The sequence below is a fragment of the Phoca vitulina genome, unplaced genomic scaffold, assembly GCF_004348235.1.
Source record: "Phoca vitulina isolate PV1807 unplaced genomic scaffold, GSC_HSeal_1.0 scaffold29, whole genome shotgun sequence".
Lineage (NCBI taxonomy): Eukaryota > Metazoa > Chordata > Mammalia > Carnivora > Phocidae > Phoca > Phoca vitulina.
The window spans coordinates 17,896,343-17,921,929 of record NW_022589732.1 but is presented as its reverse complement, the minus strand read 5'-3'; the positions used below and the strand labels follow the sequence as shown (position 1 = coordinate 17,921,929).

At 50.7% G+C, this 25,587-nt stretch overlaps 1 protein-coding gene across 3 annotated transcripts in view; it reads left to right on the top strand.

The window, feature by feature from the left end:
* Positions 1–9,100: 9,100 nt before the first annotated feature.
* The window catches only part of DLG5 (discs large MAGUK scaffold protein 5), a 218,555-nt gene continuing 202,068 nt past the window's right edge, over positions 9,101–25,587 (top strand). For all 3 annotated transcript variants that reach the window (XM_032423550.1, XM_032423551.1, XM_032423549.1), the window contains exon 1: positions 9,101–9,453. In XM_032423550.1, coding sequence (XP_032279441.1) covers positions 9,150–9,453 — 304 coding nt within the window. In that variant the 5' untranslated portion in view covers positions 9,101–9,149. The remainder of the gene's footprint in view (positions 9,454–25,587) is intronic.

Genomic DNA, 25,587 nt, shown 5'->3' with positions numbered 1-25,587 from the left:
GGAAACGAGAGGCCCGCATTCCATCCGGCCACTGTTTCTCCTCCACCAGGGAGGTTTGCTTCAACAGCAGCCTTGCTGACACCCATGGGGAGTTGTTCCCAAGGCCGTCAATTCTACCCCGGTGCTGTCGCTTTCCATCTTTGCGATCCTGAGCAGGTTGGCTTGCTCCTCTGAGCCTCCATGTGGACTAGAAGCACGGTGACCACCACGTGGTGTGGGGGAGAGACAACGGAGAGAATGTGCGAAAGGATTTCTAATGCCCTGGAGGGGTTGGGGCTCCGGTGGGCTTCTGATTTTACCCAAACCAGAGTTCCCAGGCTGCACCGTCCCCTCTAGCAGGCGGTTTCTGGCTTTGGTTCATTCTTTCCACCTCCAAGAGTTTGCCAGGGCCATGGGTCCGTTTGCACTTGATGTACGTATGTCTGCACAGCTTTACAACTGTCGTGTTCTAGCTTGTTCTCTGGCCACGGGGTTTCATTCCTTGGAAGGCAGGGGTAGTTCTGATGCATTTTCCGAGGCTTCTTGGCCGGTAGGGATTCTTCTCCCTACCGGATGAGAGACACACACACGGCCGGTGGGCTGGGGGAGGTAGGAATGCTGAGCCTCGGGGACCTCATCTGTCGAATGGAGCTGATGGTGGCGCATACTAGCCGTGTGTGGTGGAGAGTAGTAACTGGGGGCTGCCAGGGAGACGTTTTAGTGCAGGGCGTGTAGTTGGCCCTCAGGAAAGGGGGACTGTCATCGTGTGCCCTGTGGCTGGGGCTGTAATAAGCCTAGAGACGCTGGTGCTCCCAGACTAGAGTCTCTGGTCTAGACCAGAGAGATGAAGTGGCCCCAGGGAGTTCCTGAGCGCAACCACAGGCTCCAGAAGCAGGTAATCTCCTGGCCTTCTCTAATTCGCTCTTACAACACATAGTTCTGAGCCTCCGTCAGGCATCAGACGAGATGCTGGTGATGCACAGGTGAGCTGGACAGGTGTTCAGTGGAGCTTAGAGTCTTGGTGTCCCATAAGAGATGATGTAAACTGTGAGAAATGCCAGGAAGGAAAGTTACTGCTCAAAGGGACTCGAAGCCCATTTTGATAATTTGGGGGAGATGCTGGATCTGGGTGGGCTTCTGCAGAAATGACCTTTAAAGTGAGGTCTGAAGAGTGGAAAGGTGCTAGCTTCCCTCTGCCCCTTTGCCTGGGTTTTTTGGATCCTCAGGTACTTCTGAAGCATCTGCTGCAGGCCTCTACCATCATAGGGCCATCCTGGCAGGGCTGTGAGAAAAGTAGCACTGCGAAGTCCCTGTCCCAGTGTGTTTGGGTGCTAGAACCTACCCTGGCGACACGGTAAACAATGCGAGACAATGGGTGAAGGCAACAGGGGGAGAAGTGGTTTGAGGCTGAAGCACCTCTGGAGTTCTGGGGAGGGGAGGGTGGAGTCAGCAGGAGGCTTTCCTGGTCCTAAACGTTGAGAGGGGTTTGGACAGGTAAAGAGGAGGCATCGGAGGAGAGGGCTAGAGAGGGTCAGTCATTGGAGCATTCGGGGGTCGGGATGGGGTGGGGATAATAGATGACATTAGAAGCCGGCAAACCTTAGACATCCAGCTGAGGAGGTGCACTTGGTCCTGTAGGCAATGGGGAGCTAGCAAAGACTCTTGAGGAAATGAGGAGGTAGCAGTGTTCTGATGAGGGGAATCCTGCAATTCTTGAAGCATAGATGGGAGACTAGGCTGACCAGTCTTGCCCCACTAAGCTTCATGAAGATGACTGCTCATACCTGAAGTTCAGCATCATTGTTGTCAAACTAACAACGCTTTGGGAGAAGTAACTAAAGGAAGATGTATCACATGATATCAGAACCTTTCCAAATGTGGCTTCAAACTGGTTTCTGTAGAAGGGACACACTCTGGAAGTGTTTAATATTTTTTTAAGATTATTTATTTATTGGGGCACCTGGGTGGCTCAGTCATTAAGCGTCTGCCTTTGGCTCGGGTCATGATCCCAGGGTCCTGGGATCGAGCCCCGCATCAGGCTCCCAGCTCAACAGGAAGCCTGCTTCTCCCTCTCCCACTCCCCCTGCTTGTGTTCCCTCTCTCACTGTGTCTCTCTCTGTCAAATAAATAAAATCTTTTTAAAAAAAAAGATTATTTATTTATTTGACACAGAGAGAGAGAGGGAACAAGCAGGGGGAGTGGAAGGCAGAAGGAGAGGGAGATAAATGCCGAGGAAGGATAAAGGATGGGAGCTGGGGCATAAGCCTTGCAGGGCTGCTGCAGACAGTTTGTGTGGGTACGCAGAGGGACTAAAATAACTGCAGTTGAAGACTCAAAGGAGGGCACGGGCTAGTCTAGACAGAGCGATGAATGTAAGTGATGAACTTGAATCCTTGCCCCAGTTCTGACAGTGTAGTTTTGGGCAAGCAACTTCTTGGCTCTTCGTTTGCAAGATGAGGCGGGTAGCCCTCGGGCCTAGCCTAGGGCACGGCACACAGTGAGCACTCAATAAATAGTTGTTAACTATTTATTTAATTGTTAATCATTAATTAATTGTTTCTAAGGTTCTCAAATGCTTTGAATCTCTGATCTCACCCTGTCCCAGTACCTTGGGCAAGCCTTATTACTAAATGAGACTCTCCCAGATTTCCTGTTTTAAAATTTTAGGAAATTTGCCTCTGGGCTATTCCTGAACTAAGAACAAAAGCCGTTTGGAGGAAAAATGTCTTCATGATTCGAGAAGCTACCAAGAGCCTAGCTTAAGCTAGTATTTTTTCTAAACAGGTATATAGTTCATTTCATTGTCACAGCATTCTTAAAAAGTTGGGTGAAACATAGCGTCTTCATAAATAGAATTCCATTTTCAGCATCCTGGGGGAATTCATTCACTTCAAGAACTCTGCAAGGAGATCCTTTTAAATGTCACACCTCAGGGATAGGGCCACACGCACTTTCTAGGGTGGGGCAGGGAGACTATCCTAGAAAGGATTACTTCTCTGCTCACACACATCCCTGTGTACTCACAGACACCCCCGCTCACAGAGAAACAGTCCCACGATGCCCTCCCACGCGTGTTGTGCACACATGCTCACGCGCTCTCTCGCGTGCAGCCTTGTTTCCTGCCAAAGGAGCTGCACACGTGGAGCGGAGCACCAGGATCGCTTCCTCCAGGGAACAGCTGTTGCTTATCTATTAGAACATAAAATTCAGGGTCAGAGGCCTCTGGGGCCCCAGCTCACTCAGACTGCAGAGAAAGCCTGGTTTCTAAGTTTCTTCATTCGAAAACCTTCCCTCGGATTGTTGGTGGAGAACTGGATTTTGTTTTTAAAAGATGCCATAAATAATTACCCCCAAAGCAAGTCCTGCTGGAAGAGTAGGTTTCCATTCACTCATACAACAGGGTTGTTGCTGTTTTGTTGTTGTTGTTGTTGTTGTTTGAGTGCCTACCAAACGGCGGGCGTCATGGTAAGTACTGGGGGTTTCGCAGTGAACACGAAGATATTGTTCCTGTGTCTGCAGAGCTCAGAGGCTTTGGGAATTGTCAGTTTTCTACGACTGCCATAACAAACTTGCCTCAAACGTAGGGCTTTAAAACCCATATTTACTATCTCATAGCTCTGAAGGTCTGAGGTCCCAGTTGGCTCAACTGGTTTCTACACTCAGAGTCTCACAAGCCTAAACATCAAGCTATCAGCCGGCGGGGCTCTAATAGGGAGGCTGTTTGCTTGCTGGCTATCAGCTGGAGACCATCCCTTGCTTCTATAGCCTCTCTTGGGGTCTTTGCACTGGGCCCCTACGTCTCAGAGCCCCCAGTGGCAAGTCAAAACCTTCTCGTGGTTGCAATCTCTCGACTTCCCCCTCTACTGTCTCCAACCTGAGAAAATTCTCTGCTTTTAAGGGCTCATGTGGTTTGCCCGGGCCCCCCTGCCTAATCCAGGCAGCTGTCCCCATCTTAAAGTCTGTAACTTTAATCACATCTGCACTATCCCTTTTTGCCTTGTAACATAACACACTTCACATTCACAGGTTCTGGGGACTGGGTGTGGACATCTTAGGTGGGGCCATTTTGCCCTTATGAGAGGAGGTTGGAAAGGCATGTCTGGCTTCTTAAAGTAAATAACATCGAAGTTGAAATGTGAAGAATGGGCTCTGAATCAAAGGATTAACACTCCCAGGCAGGACTGGGCTTGCAGTCCTGGAGGGGGCCTTGCCTTCAAATACTACATTAGTTTGAGCATCGGTTTCCCAGCAGGGTCTGGTGGGTCCAGCGTGTAGCAGGGCAAGGCAGGAGAGGGTGCGGCTCCTGGTGCTTAGCACAGTGGGGAGGGGGGGAGGTGACTCCAAAGTGGGTGGAGTTCGGGCACCTATACTGAGCTCCCCACCTGCTGCCCACTTCTGGGGGTATCTCTCTCATTTTGCTTCTGAGGCTGCTCCTAGCTGAGGTATTCTTCCCATCTTTCTGTTTTTGGCAGAAATTATTTTTGAAATGGAGCCACAGTGCAAAAACTCGAGTTTATTCATTCATATGTTCACAGATTAATTAAAAAATATGTACTGAGCCGCTAACACAGGCCAGGCGCCGTGCTAGGGGGATACGGCAGAGAACAAGGTAGAAGGGGCCCCTGCTCTTGCCATCTGAATACAAGTCAAATGCAAGTCTTTAAGCCGGAGGCCACAGCCTTTCATTCAGGAATCTGGAAACATCTGCTCAAAACCTGTCTCTACGTGCCTTGGAGAGTCTTTCCTCTCAGACCCACAAGAGTAGAAGCCAAAAGCACAGTGACATCTACCATTGATTGAGCACTAACTACTTTATATATATATATACGTACTTTTGAGCACTAACTACTTTAATACTCTAATGATATCCCTATATTAAAGATGAGGAGACTGAGGCACAGGAGTTTTACCCAACATCACATGGCTACTAAGTTGCAAAGCTAGTATTTAAATCAGGCATTCTGTCTGCGGAAGTTGCCTGATCAAGTGCTACATTATGGGGGTTCTATGCCCACCAGATACCAGGCATTGTGCTAGGGCTTTGTATCAGCCCTAGCTCTGAACCCTCCTAACTCTGCCAAAGGGTGATGTTTATTCCCAGTTTAGAAATGCAGAAACGGAGGCTCAGAAAAGTTAAGCAGGAGCCCAGGCATACAGAGCCACTGAGTGTCTGTGGTGGGATCTGAGAGCATTTCTGTTCAGCTCTAGTGGGACTGCCCTGTAGGAGGGAGGGAGCTGGGGAGACAAGAGGGATGAAGGGTCAGCCACGGGGAGAAAGGAGCTAGTGGGGGTGGGAGGGGTCTGAGGGAGAACAAGGAGTTCTCAGAGTGAGGTGAAGCAGAGCAGAGTGGACACCACAGGAGGTGTGAAAGGTGACGGCCTGCGGAGAGAGCACTTTTCTGTGTGGAGCTGTGCTCAGAAGGCGGATTGCAAAGCACCAACTAAGGAGTGAGCGGTCTATGAGCCTGTGGAGGTCCCCTTGTCAGGCAGTGGGAAGAGGGAAGGGCGCCTCTGAGCATGGGGAGACCGGGGTCAGTGCAGGGGCCAGGACCATGTGCACACATGCGTGGAGAGTGCAGGGATTGTACCCAGAACATGAAAGGCCTGTTCTCAAGGAGGAGGGGCCCTCTGTTTCTAAGATCAGAAGAAAGAAGGAAAAGTGGGTACATCTACGGAAAAATTCTCAGGCAGTAGTGGTCAGGTGTTAGGGTGATTTGTAAAATGGGAATGCCCAGCTTTGTCCTTCAAACTTCCTCCATCGTGAGGGGGCTGTGTTTTCTGGGGCTGCCATACAAATGACCATAAACCGTGCAGCAGAAATCTAGTAGCTCACAGTTCTGGAGACCAGAAGTCTGAAGTCAAGCTTCACAGGGCCGGTGTCCCTGAGGGCTCTGAGGGAGAATCCATTCCAGGCTTCTTTCCTAGCTTCTGGTGGTTGCCTGTAATCCTTGGTGTTCCTTGGCTGGTAGACCTATCACGCCAACCTCTGCTTCCGTCTTCTGGGAGACAATACATAGTATTCTCTATGTGCATGTCGGTGTCCAAATTTCCCTCGTATAAGAACACCAATCATTGGATTAGGGCCCACCCGAATCCTGTTGGACCTTATTTTAACTTGATTACATCACGAAGACCTTATTTCCAAAGAAGGTTACATTCACCGGTACTGGGAGTTAGGGCATGAACATATCTTTTAGGGGGGTACAATTCAACCCAGAACAGGGCACAAGGGACATAGTGTGTGGGAAGGTGTCCTGATGGGTATAAAATGCTACGGAAATACAAGGTCACTGGTGAAAGGAATGCTAAAGTTAAATATGTTTATAAAGTCAACTTTTTCCTCCAGAATTTGTGTTTTGCATAAAATGCCATAGTTTCCAATAAAGGGTTTGCTGAAAGTAGTGTCCATCACTGGGAGAAAGTGCTCTTAGCAAATGAGCTTCCTCATTGCATTCCTGGAAGGCTTCCAGAGAGAAAACACACATGCTACCACCATCCTTTTAGGGGGCACTAGGACACTATGCCTCCCTGCTGTCTCAGGCACCCTTTGGATCAGGACTTAACAGTTGGTTCTAACCGTAAACCAAATAGTCTCCAGCTTCTCCTCCTCCCACGTTCCTCCTTCTTCCCATCCCCTAGATTTCTAGTTAATCCAGGTAAGAACAGAGGTCCTGTCCTTCAGGTGTGTCCTGAAGGATGGATGCCTTTGCAGATGATTTCGGCCTCTGCAGTTGCTGCAGGGGAGGTGGTGGCCAGAAGGGGGAACCATGTCTCAGGGGTAGGGGGGAAGGGACAGCTAGAGGGAGCCTGTCTAGACCCTGGCACTGCGCAGTAGCCAGCCTTCCCCTCCCCTAGAACCTTGCTCAGCTAAGAGAAGCCCAGACTATCTGAGCAGGGAGGCTTCTTAAAAGAATTTAGTTCTGTCATTTTGGAGTCCATTTTTGGTCATGGAGGCCTTAAACAATTTATTTTTATTTATTTATTTTTTTAAAGATTTTATTTATTTATTTGACAGAGAGAGATAGTGAGAGCAGGAACATAAACACGGGGAGTGGGAGAGGGAGAAGCAGGCTTCCCGCTGAGCAGGGAGCCCGACTCGGGACTCGATCCCAGGACCCTGGGATCATGACCTGAGCCCAAAGCAGACACCTAACGACTGAGCCACCCAGGCGCCCCGAGGCCTTAAACAATTTAATCAAAGCTATGGACCCCCCCATCCCAGAAATACATGCATGTCCACAAAAATGTTCACATAATTTCAAAAGCTGCACTGACACCCTCTAGCTTATTCATGAACTCAAGGCTAATAACCCCTGATTAAATACACTCTTCCCACCTTGTTTTCCTGAGGAGAAAAGTGAGATCAGCCAGAGAAACTGATTTGCTCCCACGTTGCACAGTTATTTAAAGGGAAATCCAACAGTGAAGTGCAAATTCTGGTCCCCTTGTTTCTAACCACTATGTATATAAAGTTTGTTTCCATTAAATAAAAATGACTCTTCCCCTTAAAGAGGCAGAATCTTGGAGAAAATTTTGCTTTTGGAGGCAGGAAAGGAATGCAGGGGGTGGGGGGCGGTGGAAGTGAATGTCAGGAGTAAAGGCCCCCGGGGCCCCTAGCGTTTGTGACTGAGATTCATTCGGTCCAGCACAGACATTTGCAATGGGCCTGGGATCCCACTTTACGCTAGTGGGGTGGGGTTACTGAGAGCAAACAGTTGGGACTCTAGCTTTAAGGACCACCTCCCGCATTTGGGAGGTAAGTGGTATTTGTCTGCAAAAGGCTATAAAGGAGGGCAGAAGAGTTCTTGACTCCAGTGGGACTGTAGATCTTCACTGAGGGCGTCAGGGTACAAGGTTTCTGTAGTCCATTGATTTGCTGCCTTTGAGACTAGCTAGAATCTCGTGGTGACATCTTGCCAAAAAGATCAAGGGCTCCACCGCAAAACCCCCACCACTCTCTTCTTCATCTAGCAACACATCCCCTGCTCCTCCCAAGATCCAAAACCCCTCTAAGACTCTGGGGCCAAGCCGTCTCAAATGGGGGTGAGGGCAAAGATCCTGATTAACCGAGACTCAGGGGAGTCTATTGGGAAATTCTCTAGGGGTTCCTTGGAGTGGGGGAAATCTCACAGATTCTGAGGGGGTCTTAATTTGGAGATGTCCAAATTTAGCGGACTCCCTCCTCACTTGTGTCCAGGCTTATATTTTGGAGTTCTCAGATTAGAGACACTGGATTGGCGGGGGGGGCGGGGGGGCATGGTTTTGTTTGAGGCCGTCTCCAATAGCCCGGGGGCTCGCCGTGTGTCCGGCGGAGGGGGCGCTGGGGTACCGGCTGCTTCACGCGAGTCCCCTAACTCCGCGTCCCCACCCCCGGCTGCGCCAGGGCCTCGGGGCCCCGGAGAGCGAGCGAGGGAGCGCGGCGTCCCCGCCTCCCGGGCGGGCCGGGGGCGGGGAGGCGGGGACCCCTCCCCTTCGCCATCCCCTCGGGACCGGCCGCCCGGACGCTCGGAGGGACAGCGGGGGAAGGGAGAGGGCGGAGGGACGGGAGGCGGCGGCGGCAGCGGCAGCGGGGCTCGGGCCATGGCGGAGCTGGCGGCGGCCCCGGGGCCCCAGTGAGCCCGGCCGTGGCGGCCGCCGAGCCAGGCCCGAGCCGTCGGGGGCCTGGCGAGCGCGGCGCCGGCGACTTTCCCCGCGGAGTTGTGGTCTAGTTTGGGGGGCGGCGCGGGGCCCGGGAGCCGGGGCGCGATCTCTCGCGGGGCCGGGAAGGGAGCGGCGGGCGGCGCGCGCGGAGGGGGCGGGGGAGCATGCCCGGCTGGAGCCCGGCCTCGGGGCGCGCCCCGGCCGCCGTCCCCTCCTCCGCCTCCTCCTTCTCCTCCTCCGTCTCCTCCTCCTCCTCCTCTTCCAGTCCCGCCGCCGCCGCCGCAGCCAACATGGCTGCGCTCCTGAGCCCGGGAGGCGGCCGCTGCTGAGCGCCGCTCGCCGCCCGGGCCCCCAGCCCGCCAGGCCCCGGCCCATGGCCCCCGCGGCCCCGCGGCCCCGGGCGCGCTAGGGCTGCAGCCGAGCGCCCGCCGCCCGAGGCCACTCGCCGCCGCCGCCGCCGCCCGCCCGCCCGCCTGCCGGCCTCGGGGAGCCGGAGCCGTCCGCGGGGCGGGGCGGGGCGGCCCGCCACCATGGAGCCCCAGCGCCGGGAGCTGCTCGCCCAGTGTCAGCAGAGCCTGGCCCAGGCCATGACCGAGGTGGAGGCCGTGCTCGGGCTGCTCGAGGCCGCGGGAGCGCTGAGCCCCGGCGAGCGGCGGCAGCTAGACGAGGAGGCGGGAGGCGCCAAGGCGGAGCTGCTGCTCAAGCTGCTGCTGGCCAAGGAGCGGGACCACTTCCAGGACCTGCGGGCGGCGCTGGAGAAGACGCAGCCTCACCTGCTGCCCATTCTCTACCTGAACGGCGTCGTCGGGCCGCCGCAGCCCTCGGAGGGCGCCGGTGAGTGGCAGACCCCTGGCCCGGCCTCTGGGACGGCCTTCCACCATCTCTCTATGCAGTTCCCAGGGGGGAACTCTCGAGGGCCACTCATTCACCTGGCTCTGGCCGTGGGTCGGGGCTTCCCTCCCTCGGGCCGTCTGGGGAGCGGGGGGGACTTGCGTGGTCCCCTACTTCGCACCTCCTCCCCCGGTCCCGCCCGTCGCTGTGAACAATGCCCGGCACTGCAGGCCCTGACTCTCCGGTTGCCACGGCATCGGGGTGCTCCTGAGACCACCAGGTCCAGCCGACCTCGGAGGGATGTCCCGCAGTCCCTTTCCTAAGACTCTTCATCATCCACCGGTCATTTGGGAGTCCCTGCTAGGCTTTAATCAGTGATACAGTCTAGGAGAATGGAGCCTGGGCCAGGACTGGTCCTCCTGAATTTTGGCCCCTGCCACCCCGTTTCGTGACCATTGGTGCTTTTTCACTTTCTTGACTCTGTCTGCTCCCTCTGCCCAGAGTTCAGTCTGTTTGCTCACCCAGACTGGCGCTTGATTATGCACAATGCCTGTTAGGTTTCTTTGGAAACTGTGGGCCTGGAAAAGTTGGGGAAGTTGCATTGCACCATGGGAAAATCCTAGTAGTGGCTGTTGGGGCTCAGATCCCTCCCCGGCGGTGCTGAGCTGCCTGAGGAGGGAAGGCTGGTGGCTGGTGCCCTTGGGTGATGGGTTTGTGAGTATTCCTGTGTGTGTGTTGGGGGTGGGGGTACTACTGGGAGTTTGTGACAAGTGGTAAGCTTGGCCTAGCCTCGTTGGGGAGTGTGGAAAGCCAGCCAGCCTTTTAGACAAGGAAGCTGGAGGAAGAAGGCATAGCACTGAGGAAGCCTGCATTTATTAGGCTCCTACTGTTGTGGCAGGCACTCTGCTTTATTACATTTATTGTTGCTACTGTGTAAGCTGTCTACTTATTATTACTTTGCCAGAGAGAAAACTCCAGTTTGGAGGGGTTCAGAGGCTCAAAGTATTGGGCACCAGGAGTTTTCAGTTATGACCTATTGTTTTGTTTAACACGTTCTGAGCCAGGGAGTGGCAAATGCCACCTTTTCTATATCTTGTCCTTGTTTTAAGAGTGAACTGAGAGGGCTGACAAAGAGCCCTGAGTAACTGTGGGCCCAAGGCTGATGAGACCCAATTATCTGGCTGTTAAAAGCCTCACTTATTGAGGGGGTGATTTTATAAGCTGTCCCTGGTAAGAGCTGCAGTGTATATTGGTCTCAGCCTCACTTTTTGTAGTGGAGGAAACTGAGACGCAAAGAATAAACTGCTGTCCACACAGCACATCATTTCATTGGTGGCCCTCTGTCTCCACTTTGGGATTTCTGACTCTAGCATTTACGTCCCTCAAACCTGCGTTAGGTCTCCCAGTTATGGCCATAATTGAGTCGCTGGGCAAACACAGTCCTCTCCTGGGCTGGTGCTTTGGGGGATGCTAAGAAGGCGTCAGATGTGCCCATGAGGATAAAGACACAGGGAAATCTCATTGGGGTAACTTTTTTTTTCTTAATTGCTTTTATCTTTCTATTTTTGAAGGAGAAAAATTGATCAAGGAAGTGAAGAAGTTAGAGTGCAGACCCACATCCTCCTTGGGATGTGTTTGAATCAGTTCTAGCTTTAATCTCTGGAATAGATGGATGGATTTCCATTAATTAGGTCCCCCCTTCTCCGTGCCTGGCAGAGAAGGTGGGGCCTCACTTGGGCTGAGGTTGTAGGAGCTGGTCTTGACCTCTGAGGAAGGGACGGAGCAGGGTTTGGATTTTTCCCCCCTGAGGGCAGTGATTTAAGACCCTAGTTTTACCACAAGGCAGAATTCTGTGGCTTTGCAGAGGATCATGAAATCCTCAGTAAAATAGTTGTCAGGGGGAAGTAACATTCATTTTAGTTACCCCTTTAGAGAAAAATTAGGATAGCATTTGGTATGGCAAGATAGAGCTTCTGGGGAGGGGTAACGTGGTGTGCAAGTAAACAGCAGTGTTGGGACCTTTGTAAAGGACGAGTATTTTTTTTTTTTAAAGATTTTATTTATTTGTCAGAGAGGGAGAGAGAGAGAGAGACAGAGAGCACAGGCAGGGGGAGTGGCAGGCAGAGGGAGGAGCAGGCTCCCTGCTGAGCAAGGAGCCCGATGCAGGACTCAATCCCAGGACCCTGGGATCATGACCTGAGCTGAAGGCACATACTTAACTGACTGAGCCACCCAGGCTTCCCAAAGGTGAGTTATTGTGCAGTGGTTTTCCAGCTTTTTTTTTTTTTTTCCCCTCTTTTCGCCAGTGAGCCCTTCTTATAGGGCAAAAAGCTCAGTGCATAAAGAGCTACTCTGGTTGCAGGGTTGGAGGCACCTTTCCCGGGGCATGCGGGTCCGCGGCTCTGCCATCACCCAGTTAGGGGCTTTCTTGGTGCTTTCCACACCCCTTGTGGGTCCCTGGTCCAGGATGCCCATCTCCTGGCTGGCACTGGTGCACTGGGATCTTGCTGTGCTGTAGGCAAATGTGGGCTGGCAGCCCCCCCACGTGGGCCTGGAGCTGAGGGGCAAACTGGCCTGGGTAGTACTGGGCAGGTCGCAAACCAAACCCATCTGCGCTGCTCATGCTCAGACCCAGACATTTATAACCCACCGTGCTCAGGCCTGGGGTATGAAGATGACTAAGGAACATACAGTGTATTTTATTTTGGGGGCAGGGACATTCCTCTTCCAGGATTGATGGTACGTTGCTGCTCAGCATTTTGAATCTTACTGCATACTTTCGTATCTCACTTGATTTTGTAGCAACCCCAGATGAGCAACCCCAGGTGTCTTGTCTGCATTGCGCTGGGTTCCACACTCATATATGTATGGCGTGAAGACAGGCCAGAAGTTGCAGGGCAGAAAGGGGCCTGAGTTGAGGCTAAGCCCAGTGCTCCTGATTCATGTTGGGATATTTTTTCCTATTACCTGATTAGGCCCCCTCAGTTCAATTTCAGGCCATTTCCTGCATTGGGAAACTCTGGAATTATGTAGCCTTTCCGTGTCCCAATACATGAATCTGCCCCCGCTGGCGGTAGTAAGAGGGAGAATTCTTGTTCTCCTTTGAGTGGCTCAGCTGTCTGATGTCTTTTCTGCAGGTGAACCAGGATCTTATTTGGTCATTCAAAACCCACTCAGTCCCTTGTCTTTTCTCTTTGATTCAGTTACTAACATCTGGGTTTTCTCACTTGAAGATCCTTGACTGCCTGCCCTTGGAGTGAGGGCCCCTTCCTGGCTGGGAGCCTCAGTGTCCTCATCTGTGAGATGGGGCTAAGGGTGCAAGGCTGCCTGCCTCAGCCGCTGGGGTCGGGGGTGGGGACGGTATGTAATGGGGGAGGACTGAAGTGCCTGGTCCTGTGCTCAGTCCAGGTGGGGTTGCGATGCAGATGGAGACAGAGGTGGGGAGGATGTAATTCCAGCCCACAGCTTGCCACCTAGTTGGGGGAATGGGACACTCAGGAGAGTGACATAATGAGATAGATCAATTGAGTGATACGGATCCAAGCAGGCTTTTTCCTCCTTTTAAAACTCTGTATACCACATACTTTCCCCAAGTATTCTCATCCACCTCTCGTGGCTCTAATTACCACCTAAATGTGAGGGTCTCCCCAAATCATGTCACCCTAGGCCTCTCTTATGAGACAGAAGTGGCAGAACTGGGTGGTTGTCCCTGTGTGCTCAGAGATGAAAGTTTCCTTCTCGTCCCCCACCGTGCCTCCTGCTCAGGCTCCTCGCGAGCTGCCCGCTTGGCTTCACCAGAGACAAGAGAGTGGACACAGCAGTGGCTGCTGGAGGAAGGCTTCGAGGAGGGACTGGGGCTAGAGCTGGTGTCGAAGAGGCCATGTGAACGTGTGCGCAGGCAAAGGAGAGGAGGACGTTCTGGTTCAGGTTGCGGAAATGAAAGCAGCCAGAGCAGAGCAGGGGTCGGCACAGGCTGCGGGGGATGGGGGTGCAGAGGTAATCTGGCGTGGCCATAACGGCTGGGCTGAGCGAGGGCTTCGGGAGGCACTAGGAACTTAGACACGGACACTTGGCACAAGTTAAGGCTGGAGGAATGTTTTTTTTTTTTTTTTCCCCAGTTTGTGCTTCCCCCTACTCCCAAAGATTGGGAGTGGGGTTTTTGTGTGTGTGTGTTTTTTAAGATTTTATTTATTTATTCGACAGACACGGCAAGAGAGGGAACACAAGCAGGGGGAGTGGGAGAGGGAGAAGCAGGCTCCCCGCCAAGCAGGGAGCCCGATGCGGGGCTCGATCCCAGGACCCTGGGATCATGACCTGAGCCGAAGGCAGACGCCTAACGACTGAGCCACCCAGGCGCCCCTGGAGGAATGCTTTTCCAGCAGGATGAGTGTAGTTGGCTGCGATTGTCAGGTGTGGATTATTTATTATTCATTAGAGGTTGCCTGGGCCTTTTGTTCTCTCTCTACCCTCTTCAGGTACCAGCTACATCATCTTCATCTTCTCCAGCCTGGAGGATCAGCTGGAATAGGGACATAAAAGTTCCAACCATTGTAGTTTTTCTTTTGGTTCTTTTAATTGTGTTATTTGAGAGGAAGTAGTGGAGGAACTTGAAAGTAAGGGTTGAAAAGAGATTTCTAAGAGAAGGGCAGATTTTATATCTCCTTCTGTGGGTATTAGTTCAGGACACCGTTATTGCAAGTGATGGAAACTTAGCTCAAAGCATAGTAGGCAGAAAGGAGAAATTTATTATGTAATATTCTGAAAGCTTGGGGTGGAGGGGAGAAACTGGCTTTTGGATGACTGATCCTTGAATGCTGTGGGCTTTTTCCATGGAGCATGGCCTCAGGACCCTGTGGACTTCATCTTCATGGTCCCTGACCAGAGAGTAAAGGGAGATCCATCTAATGAGCCCAGGCAGAAAATCTCGCAGAGGGGTTCTGCTTGGCCTCACTAGGGTCTGTGTCCATGTCAGGCCCAGTCACTGTGGCAAGGGCTAGGGGACTGAGAGTGTCTCCGCGGATGACCCAATGAAGAGGGTAGGGTGATGGATGCAGTGACTGGCAGCCTGCACAGTATCCTATGGTTCTTGAGATGGGGGATGTGGGGGAAGCCATTCCCCAAAGCAAGGCAAGCAGGAAGGATGTTGGTGCAGCTAAAACAGTAGATGAATGACCACTGTATGTGGTCCCATCTTTGTGTCATGCTGCAGTTCATAGACAAAGTCATCACTGGAGTGGGGTGGTGGGGCAGGTGGTCATCCTTTACTAAGTTTTAGACTTTGAGCAAGGCAGTTAACCCCTCTGAGCTTATCTCCTACTCTACAAAGTAGTTACAACAGTAACTACTTCACTATATGCTACTTGACAATCAGTAGTAAGAGGGAGAAGTATTTTGTTACTGTGGTGAGCAGTGCCGCCTCCAGCCAGCCTTAGAACTGGAAACCTGGGATTCTCCTGATATTTCTGAGGCTTATGTGAGAGCTCCTTGTAAACTGTGCTGAACAGATGTTAGGGCTGCTTTTCCTGTGGCTGTGGGTCACCAAGAGTAGAATGTAATCTCTATGTATTCACTGTTGGATTCCTGATGCCTACAATAGAGTCTGGCTCAAGATAGGTGTTCAAGAAATTTCTGTTGAATGGATGACTTGTCTGCTGTGTGTGGAATGAGTGGTGTGTCACACGTAAGTCCAGATCCTCTTCAGAAGTATGTTCCTAAGTGGTGACTTCGCAGTGACAGAAGGTTGTGGGAGTACAGGAAGGCCAGAGTGAGTCCCAGATGCACATACGGATGTCACCCCCCACGGTATGTCTGTGATGGAAGCAGGTACTGTGACATTGGTGTTTGAAGTTCCCAAGGTTACCCATCAGGGATCAGCATGCTGGGGCTGGCTGCCAGGAGCCATGTGGAGTGCCCACATTGTCTGTTATGGGATTGGAGAGACCTTTCCTTTTCACACTCAGAATCTGAATGTCAGCTTGGTGTCCTCGAAAGAGACCTGGATGGGGATCTGCTCCTAACTGTGCAACATCTTGACCTTGGATGAGCTTCTTAGCCACCTGGTGCTTGCGTGGTTTTTTGTTATTTTTATTTTTTCCCCAGGACGGTCAAACTAGAAGTGTAGCATTGACTAAGTAAGGGCTTACTCAGTCCTGTGGGATTCTCAGCACTGCCGAGGTGGCATTCGGTCCAAGGAAGTTCGAAGTTGGACAAGATTCTGAGTCGTCTTCTAGCTCTGTGCCATGGTTACTATTTTCTGATTTAGTGTTAGGGTTCAATGATTTTTTGATACTCTGGCTTTCTTTTCCCTGAAAAAGTACATAGCATAGGAGAAATATTTTGTGTTAGGTATTTTGCACCCCCCCCCCGATATTTGCAGGCCAGTGCAAAGGGGCTCTTCAATAATTTTTGTAACCTTGGGAAGACATGAGCCACAGAAATGTTGGGCATAGAGCAAGAGGGCTGAGCTGCTTATCAGTCTGCAGTAGGGATGCAGAGTGTGTTCAGCAGAGAAGAATTTTAAATGGGATTGAGCTGGGAGTAGGCGATGGGTATTAATATCTTTTTTTCACCTTTTCCCGGAGCCAGGTAGCATATCCCTGAATTGTGTGTCTCCCATCTTTTTGAGACAGAGTTCCACAAAAGTGCTACAGAAACATTTTATTTCATTTTTTTAAAGATTTTGTTTATTTGTCAGAGAGAGAGAGACAGAGAGAGCACAAGCAGGGGGTGTCCGAGAGATCATGACCTGAGCTGAAGGCAGACGCTTAACTGACTGAGCCACCCAGGCGTCCCTACAGAAACATTTTAAACTGAACAGAGATGTTTGGAGTATCCCATATTGGTCATCCAACTCTAAACCCTTGGTGGATAATTGAGAGGTGACTGTTGACCTTGATGTTCATTTCACACTAAGGGTCATAACCCATTTGCTTTGAGTTTTGTTTTATTTTATATTTTGATAAAATATACAAAACATAAAACTTAGCATTTGAGCCATTTTTTCCTGTGTTTTTATTGTGGCAAAATAGACATAACATGAAATTTACCATTTTCAGCATTTCAAGTCTACAGTTCAGTGGTATTACGTACATTCCCCCTTTTGTGCAGTCATTACTCCCATCCATCTCCTGAACTTCATCTTGCAAAACTGAAACTCTGTACCCATGAAACAATAATTCTCCATTGTCCCCTTCCCCCTAGCTCCTGGCAACCCCCATTCTACTTCTGTCTCCGAGTCTGACCTCCCTCATAGAAGTGGAATCACACAGTATTTGTCTTTTTGTAGTGGGCTGATTCCAATTAGCATAATGTCCTCAGCGTGCATCCCTGTTGTAGCATGTGTCAGAATTTCCTTACTTTTAAAAAATTTTTATTTGAGGGTCGCCTGGGTGGCTCAGTCAGTTAAGTGTCTGCTTTGGCTCAGGTCATGATCTCAGGGTCCTGGGATCAAGCCCCGTGTCAGGCTCCCTGCTTCTCCCTCTGCCTGCCCCTCCCCCTGCTTGTGTGCTCTCTTTCTCTCTCTCTCTCTCTCTGTCAAATTAAATAAACAAAACCTTTAAAAGATTTTTTTATTTGATTAAAAAATTTTTCAATTATGGCGAAGAACACAAAATTTACCATCGTAACCGTTTTTAAGTGTATAGTTCAGTAGTATTAAGTATATTCACGTAGTTACTTAAGAGATCTCCAGAACTTTTCCATCTAGCAAAACTGAAACTCCGTACTCATTAAACAACTCCCTGTTTTCTCCTCTCTCCGCCCCTGGTAACCACCACTCTACTTTCTGTCTTTCTGAATTTGACTGTTCTAGGAACATCATGTCAGTGGAATCATGTAATATTTATTCCTTTGTAACTACTGGCTTATTTCACTGAGCATAATGTTTTCAAGATTCATCCTTGGTATAGCACATGTCCAAATTTCCTTCTTTTGTAAGACTGAATAATATTCCATTGCATGTATAGACCAAATTTTATTTATCCATTCATCTGTCAGTAGACACTTGCTTCCAGCTTTTGACTGTTGTGAATAAAGCTGCTATCCAAATTGGTGTACAAATACCTCTTCTAGTCCCTGCTTTCAGTTCTTTTGGAAATTACTGGTAATTCTGTGTTTATTTTTTGAGGAACCGTCATTCGGTTTGCCTGAGTTTTAATTAGGAAATCCATACTGTCCACAGCATCTTGACTCAAGGGCGAATGGCCTGGCTGGAGTCCTAATTCCAACATTTTCTTTCCTTTTTTCTTCTAAAACTTGTGGAGTTTTGCCTGCAACCTATTTTGTAAAGTCTCGGGACCGTTTCTTTGGACCTTAAAGAAAGATTTTAGTTTCAGGAGTCCTCTGTGACTCTCGAGGCCAGAAGTTAACTGTACGATCTCAGCAGCATTCATAGCTGGCAGCCCAGGGGTGTTCACACATTTCCGTCTTGTTTCCAGTACTAATATCTCCATCCCCCAAGGCCCCGAAGTATGCTAGTTATTTCTGCTTCGCACACACTTCCTCCTTGTCCCATTCTGGGTTGGTTTGGTTTTTCAGTCTTGGATCCAGGGTAATGGCTATCAAGATTTTCTTTCAAAAGGCCTGGGTCAGCATTTCCCCAGGAAACCTCTTCTCAGCACTGGTCTGGTGGGATGTTCGTGGTGTTGCTTGGACAAAAGGGTTCTGTGGTCAAAGCATTTGAGCAGTGCTGGTGTGAGCAGGTCACACAGGCTCCTTTATTGGGAGCCTCTTGAGAGCCCTAATAGGCCAGTGTGCTTCGGGATGTCATTGGAGTGGGTTCACCAGGCAGTGTTTCCCAAACGGATTTGACCACACATCTTTTTTCATTGAGCATCTTGCAACATCAGAGTTCTGAGAAGCGTACTTTCGGGAAACCTTAGCATCAATGCGTGGAACTGGAACATCAGCGTGTATCATCGTTTCTTCAAACTTTCTCCCAGCTCTCTCTCTCTCTCTCTCCCGCCCCAGGTGCCAGACCTTGAACTTCCCCATCTTCTAAACTCCAGTACCAGCTGAAATAGGCACGTGCGATTCTGGGACCAGTAGATTTTTTGGGATGTGTGGGTAACTTGGATATGCAGTAGATTCTGGGACCAGTAGATATTGAGATTGTGTGACCTTGGGTAAGGTATGGGACCTCCCTGGGCCTCCATTTCCCCAGCATGGCTTGTCAAGAATGAGGTCTGATTTCGTGATGGCTGATCTTTGAGATGGTTAAACCTCTTGCAGTCTTCTTCTTCTTCTTCTTTTTTTTTTAAAATAAGCTCTGTGTCCAACGTGGGGCTTGAACTCACGACCCTGAGGTCGAGAGTCACATGCTCCACTGACTGAGCCAGCAGGCGCTGCGTCTTGCCATCTTCTTTAGGTCTGAGTGAGCAGGACTGGGCTTTGGTCCCCAGTCAGGGTTTCCAGGGGCGCCTCGTGAGGTTGTGTGATCTGTCCTGGTGGGTTGACACCTGTAGGTCTGGGACTGGCTAGCTGTCGTGCTGGGCTGGAGAGCAGGCAGGTAGTCTCTGCCCTGGGAGTGCCAGGAAGATGGTTGACACAGAGGAATGAGCCAGGTGGCTTGAGCAGCATTGGTAGGTTTGGAGCCAGGGAGGGAGGCCACAGGACTAGAGACTGCTGGGTGTCGTAAACCAGTCTTGGGACCCCACCCTCCCCCAGACTGGGGTTTAAATCCTGGCTCTTCCGTCTTAGGCTGTGGGGCTTCAGCAAGTTGCTTACCCTCTCTGGGTCTTCTTTCTCCTTGTCCGTAAAAAGGCTAATAGCATTCTCCTCCGAGGGCTTAGGTGAGGACTGAGGCAATTTATGTGAGGTGAGAGCCAGCCACTGGAGCCACTGATGCTCTTGGAAGTGTCCTGCCCTTGAGTGGAGAGGCAGGGTCCTGCTGTGCTGGGAATCAGGAGGCATCGCAGGGTGCAGGCCATGCTCGGAGTTAGAGTCTGTGTAGAGTGTGCTTGGACCGGGACGCCCTGCCTCCTGGGGCTGCTCAGAAACACACTTTCACAGTGTTTTGGCCCCGGAGCCTACATTTTAAGGAGGACATTATCATCGGCTCCAGAAGGACCTCAGGAGGACCTTACTTTGGAGGAAAGGAGACTTAGGGGGGCTTGGATGCCTGTTTCCGAAAGGACACAGGACAGGGGTGAGACCTAATTCTCTTGGACCCCAGAGAGCTAATCACAGGCTGACAGGTGGAAGATGCCTCGAGGTAGAACTGAGTTCCATTTAAGGAGGGACCTGCCTCCCTCCCTCGTTTCCTTTTAGACTTCGTATTACACAACTTTTTTTTTTTTAATGTTTTTAATGTTGGAAATCATTTTCCAACGGAATTCCTTTTTTTTTTTTTTTTAAAGATTTTATTTATTTATTTATTTGACAGAGAGAGAGCACAAATGCCCACAAGCAGGGGGAGTGGCAGGCAGAGGGAGAGGGAGAAACAGGCTCCCTGCTGAGCGGGGAGCCCGATGCGGGGCTCGATCCCAGGACCCTGGGATCATGACCTGAGCCTAAGGCAGGCGCTTAACCGACTGAGCCAACCCAGGCACCCCATATTACACAACTTTCAAACGCACGCTGTGTTGGAGCACGCAATGTAACGGACACCCTGCTCTCCCAACGACTTTAGCTGTCCGCAGTAATGTCAAACAAGCCCCAGACAGTGTACCACTTCCCCATAAGTGGTCTAAGAGACAATAAGGCCTTTTAAAAAAGCGTAGCCAGAAGACCATGTTTAAAGCCGACAATATTCATGGTACTTGAACGTCTTTTACCCACTTGATACTCTTTACCTTGTCTCCGAAATGCCTTTTTATAGATGGTTTGTTCAAATCAGGATTTTAATAAGGCTCATACAATGCATTTAGTTGATGACTGTCTTCTGAGCTTCTTTTGTAATCCCGGGCAGCTCCCCTTCCCCTGGTCTTTTGCTCACGGAAGAACTTGTCAGTGCCAGCCAGCCGTGGAGTGGACTGTTGTAGGTCCCTTCCCGAGAGTCCACATAGATGACGGGTGAGCACAGGGTGGTTGCTCAGAGAATGGGCCGTGGAGTCCAACCATAAGCCTCTTCAGCCTCTGTTTCCTCACAAGGCTGTTATAAACAGTTATTTATATATATATATATATATATATATATATATTTTTTTTTTTTTTTATTTGTCAGAGAGAGAGAGCACAAGCAGGGGGGGCGGCAGGCAGAGGGAGAAGCAGACTCCCCACTGAGCGGGGATCCCAATGCGGGACTTGATCCCAGGACCCTGGGATCATGACCTGAGCCAAAGGCTCAGGTAACTGACTGAGCAACCCGGGCGTCCCTGTTACAAACAATTAAATGAAAACATGAAGTGTAAATGTTTGTTTGTTTGTTTATTCATTTATTTATTTAGCGGTAGGGCTCTTTTCATTGAGCAGCCTTGTATATGAAAGGCAGATGTGTAAAGCCGACAAAAAGGTGCTGTGGTGATGGGGTGTGGAGGCCTGGAGCTTGTCTGTTTTCCTTGTGTCCTCCCCTGGGGCTGTCCAGGGTTCACGGAACACAGTTTGAAAACCACTTGTTTGGATGCTTTTGTTTCAAGATGCTCCCCATGCTGAGAAAGAGAGGAGCCACCCACAAGCCTCACCTTCCTTTGCCTCGCTGAGCTGGGTTGGCGAGTCATGGCTGGACCCAGAGGCTGCCATCGGTGACAGCTTTGTTTCCACGAGATATTCTTGTCTTTGCCCTCTTCCTCTGTTTACCTTTGTAGGTTTCCTTTTGGGATGAACCATGCTCTCAGAAATGACAGATGACCACAATGTGGCTAGTAAAAAAAAATCCCCACTCTCTGCTATCCAAGACAGTTCCGTGGGCAGGAGCTGAGTGAAACCCCATCTGTTGACAAAGAGTTGGAGTGGGACGAGGTTACCTTTTTTGAAAAATTTTTCTTTTTCTTCTTTTTTTTTAGTATTGTCCCTAGCTGGCATGACCCCTATGTTGCGTAAGAGAACTGTTAGGCGTCACCGCGTGCATGAATCCGCCCCCGCTGCTGCGCAGCCTGCCGGGGGAGTCCGGGGGGCTGCCCCTGTGGGGAGCAATGTCATCGGAGCTGAGCTGCTGCCTTGGTGGCCACGTCCAGCCAGCACGCCTTCTCTCTGCCCACGGCGTTTTTCTAGGTGTGCTGTGTCTCTCGGGCTTCTTCCTGAGTCAGCTTCAGGTTACTTGTCTGAATGGTACCTGTGTGACTCCTTAAGATGGCCTGGGGTCCCCAAGTGAATCATTTTGACCATTGTGAGTCAGCTGTCCACGTGTGGAAATCTGTCCAGCCGGTAGGGAGTGACGTGATAACAAATGGAAATAAATTTAATTTTGTTTTTATTTTGTGATGTAAGAAGTCATGCTTTAAAAAATTATAATGACCTTTTCAGTACTCCCGATAATCTCTGTTCTTACTCAGGGTAGCCTCTTTTTCTTCTTATCTGGCCAGAAGTTTCATTTCCTGTTTATGTTTCTTAAGCAGCTTAAGATTGTTGAGGATCATGGTTGGAAGGGGTCTTAGAGACCACTTTGCCCAAACAGCTTATTTTTGTAAATGAGCAACCGCAGTCCACAGACACAAAGACACTCTACCAGGTTATTAGAGCAAGCCCCTGGCAGGGCGGTGTCTTCCCAGGGGCTCCTTCCAAGGTGTCTCTGCCAGCCCCGGGGTGGGTGGGGAGTCTCGGGAACCTTGGCCGGTTTTTCCTGATGTGGGCCTGGCTTTGCAGGCACCAGCCTTTCCAGTGAGGGTGAGCAAGGAACAGGCATCTCCGTTCATAGAGTTGTGCTCTCCTTCGCATTCCTGACCATTGAGAAAAATCTTTTTCAGCCCGTGCAGTTGGTATTTACGTTCTACAGATGGGCAAACCGAACCAAGAGAGTCTTATCGGCTTGCTCAGGGCCACCAGCTGCTGAGAGGTTGGGCAGGCTTTGGAGTCCTTGTCAGTTTCTTTATAAAGACTGCACTTGTTCTGGACTCGGGCCCATTCGATGAAGGTCCCCATTGAGATGTCTGTGTCCCAAGCCTCGGACACCCCTCCCTCCTTGTCACAGCATTCATTCATTCAGCACCTGTCACACCAGGGGACTATCTGGATGGATGTAGACATAGGATGTGACGTCTAAATTTAGTGCTGAGTCAGAGGATGGGTTTGATATTGGCAGGAGGTACCTCCTTGTCTCATTCTTTTTGTGACACAGCAAAAACTTCCAGGGCTGACGGCTGTGGCTTCTCTTTGCTTAGTCACAGGACAGAGTTCAAGCAGGAAGATGACGCCATGGAGCCTCTTGCTCCAGAGGAGAAAGCCTTGAACAAAGATAAGAGGGTAAAGGCCCATGGATACCGAGTTGGGACCCACCTCCGTGGCTAACCTTGGTGGGGACTGAATCTAGGAAAAAGCAAGAAAGTAGATAAAACTAAAATGTGCTGGTTCTGGGTCCTTCTATGGAAAAATGACAGCTGAACCTGAAGCAGCTTAGAATTTAGGGGCTATGTGTGTGAGAGTATATAAGCCTGAGTAGTCTCCCAACTCATTTCCGATAGAAAATGGCAGACCACCCTCCTAAATCCTGTCCTATTTTCTCTCCTGTTTTTTGAGCCCAGGGAGAGGAAACAAAGCAGTGAGCAGTTGTCCTTATTTTCTGTGCCAAGTTGTGGAATTTCGTGTAAGCTTGTTCTGCTCTCAACCCCCCTCATTTGAAGGTTTCTCGTGAAAACTCACTAGAGCTGGCCACAGTGTCTTCTTGCGTGAGATCACCTGACTTTAGGGTGGAGCCCAGATTCAGACCCAGATGTTACCTGTCAGTCCATCCTTCCATCCATCTGCCCACCCATCATCTGTGCAGCATGTCCCTGGTCCGTGCTCTGCTAAGTGCGGAGCATGAAAAGGTGAGAAAGACATTAGCGTCACCTGTGAACAGCACCACAGACCCATACTGAACACTCCTTTTAGCTGGAATATATATCCTGTTGTTCATCAGAGGTTTTTCTTTTCGGTTGCTCTGTCCCGGAGCTTTTAGAAATGCCAGAAAATAATCAGCCCAGCTTATTGACTTCCTACTCCTCACCTTCTGTTTGGTGGTTTGAAGCAAATGGCATGTGTTTTTGCTTGTAAAAATCTGTAAGATTCTCAGAAGAACGACAAAGAAGATGGGTCCTGCCCACTAGGAGTTCATTGTCTCATTGGAAGGCCTCAACCGGAAGGAGCAGCTGTCCAGCCGTACAGATCCCCTGGAGCAGATGAGGCTGCCTCAAGGGGACTGGGGTGTGCAGTGCGCTGGGCGTGGGCAGAGCTCTAGCAGGCTGGATGGGCACTGGAGACGTACGAGGAGGAAGGCAGGCCTTGTGAAGGCAGGACTCAGGGTGAGAACAGGAGACTTGGAGGAGAATCCATTCTGTGAGTAGTGGGTCTTTATGGGAATTCCAGGCTTCTGCTTGGGGTGTGCACTCAACAGGCAGTGGGAAAATGAGGCCAGGCTAACCAGGCCCTGGGAGGCACAGGGCAGGCCTGGTTGCTGCTGCCAGTCATTCTCCCTGTGATTGGTTCTCTGTGAGGCGCCTTGAGCACGGGGCTGGAGAGAACGGGCAGCGTTGGTATGGGGTGGGAGGGTGCTGTGCCAGAGGAGGACGGGGTGAGGGGTGTAGGCTGAGCGGCCTTTGTGCAATCCTCAGAGAGGTTTGATTGGCTTTCTGAGATTTGTTAGACGGATTGAAAAGCCAGGCTTTTCCTAAGGTCCAAGTCTGAGAGTTCTAGCTGGGATGTGTAGAAGCCAGCCTGTGAGAGATCTGGGACCGCGGTCCCGTCTGCTGGCCTTCTCTTTGGTTAAGGAGTGAGGCGGTTGAGGGGAATGAGTAACCACTGGTCTCTAGCCGCGTCCTCTCCGGGCCTTGTCCTTGTCTGTCTGATGGGGTCTGTGACACCACCTCTGTCCCAGAGCTGGAGTGAAAGGAGGTGGAGGGTGCAGGGAAACGGTCCCGTGCACGTAGATGGTTGTGGGCTGTGCAAATGGTACATGCTTCTATTGCACAGGATGCTTTGTCTATTATTTTTGTGTTTATGGTCTCGTTTCATCTCATTAGTAACCTTTGGGGATCCTTACTCCACCTGACAAGTGAGGGAACAGCTTGGGGAGGCCATGTCACTCTGGGAGTCGGTTCAGCAGAATGGTTAAGAGGCTGTATCTGAGCCAAAGTATGGGGCTGGGCAAGTCAGTTTCCCTGCCTGTGTCTCTGCTTCCCCATCTGTGAAATGAGGGTAGGAAGAGGACCTTGTACTGTAAGGATTAAAAGAATTACTGTTTGTAAATTGTTTAGAGCAGTGCCTGGCACTATGTAAGCATAGACTGTTCTCTGTGTTGTTATTAGTGCCCCTGTCCTGTGCCTGAGTGAGTGGCACCTTAAACTGTGACTTCCAGGCCAGGGTGGTTTGGTTTGTTCCCCTGCTCTATCCCATACTCGGGGTGTGGTCTCCAGACCAGTGCTGGTCTGTAAACTCTTGGTTCCCGATCCGTGATGAAGTTAGCACCAAGATTAGAATAAGCGTTTGGCAGCCTTTAGAGCAATTAGTTTGACCTTGCCAGGACTCATTGAACAGGTATGGACTGCTTCAGGTGCTGTCCGATCACATGGGGCGTCACACGCGGTAGGAGCCCTGACCATGGGACTGCAGATAAGGTGAGCGCTGCACTCTGCTGCTGCCCACCCCTCGACAGTAGGCTTCCTTGGGAGGAGCCTTGGCCAACCGAACGGAGCAGGCGAATCCATGGCATTTTGCAAGCCAGTGCATGCTGTTTGTGCTCCAGCAGTCTGACAGCTCAAGGCAGTGAGGTCTCCCAATGGAGATTTGTGTTAATGAGCAGTTGCTCACTATAGCAGAGGCCTTTCTGCTGTTCTTTTAGCAGCTGTAGTTCTGGCAGGTTTGCGAAGAATCCACTGTGAACTCTGTTCCCTTCCACCTCTTAGGCTGGCAGCAACTAGAAAGCTGGATGCTGGGGTGACTGGGTGGCTCAGTCAGTTAAGCGTCTGACTGTTGATTTCAGCTCAGGTCATGATCTCAGGGTCCTGGGATCCAGCCTCGCATCAGGCTCTGTGCTCCTAGAGGAGTCTACTTGTCTCCCTCTGCTCCTCC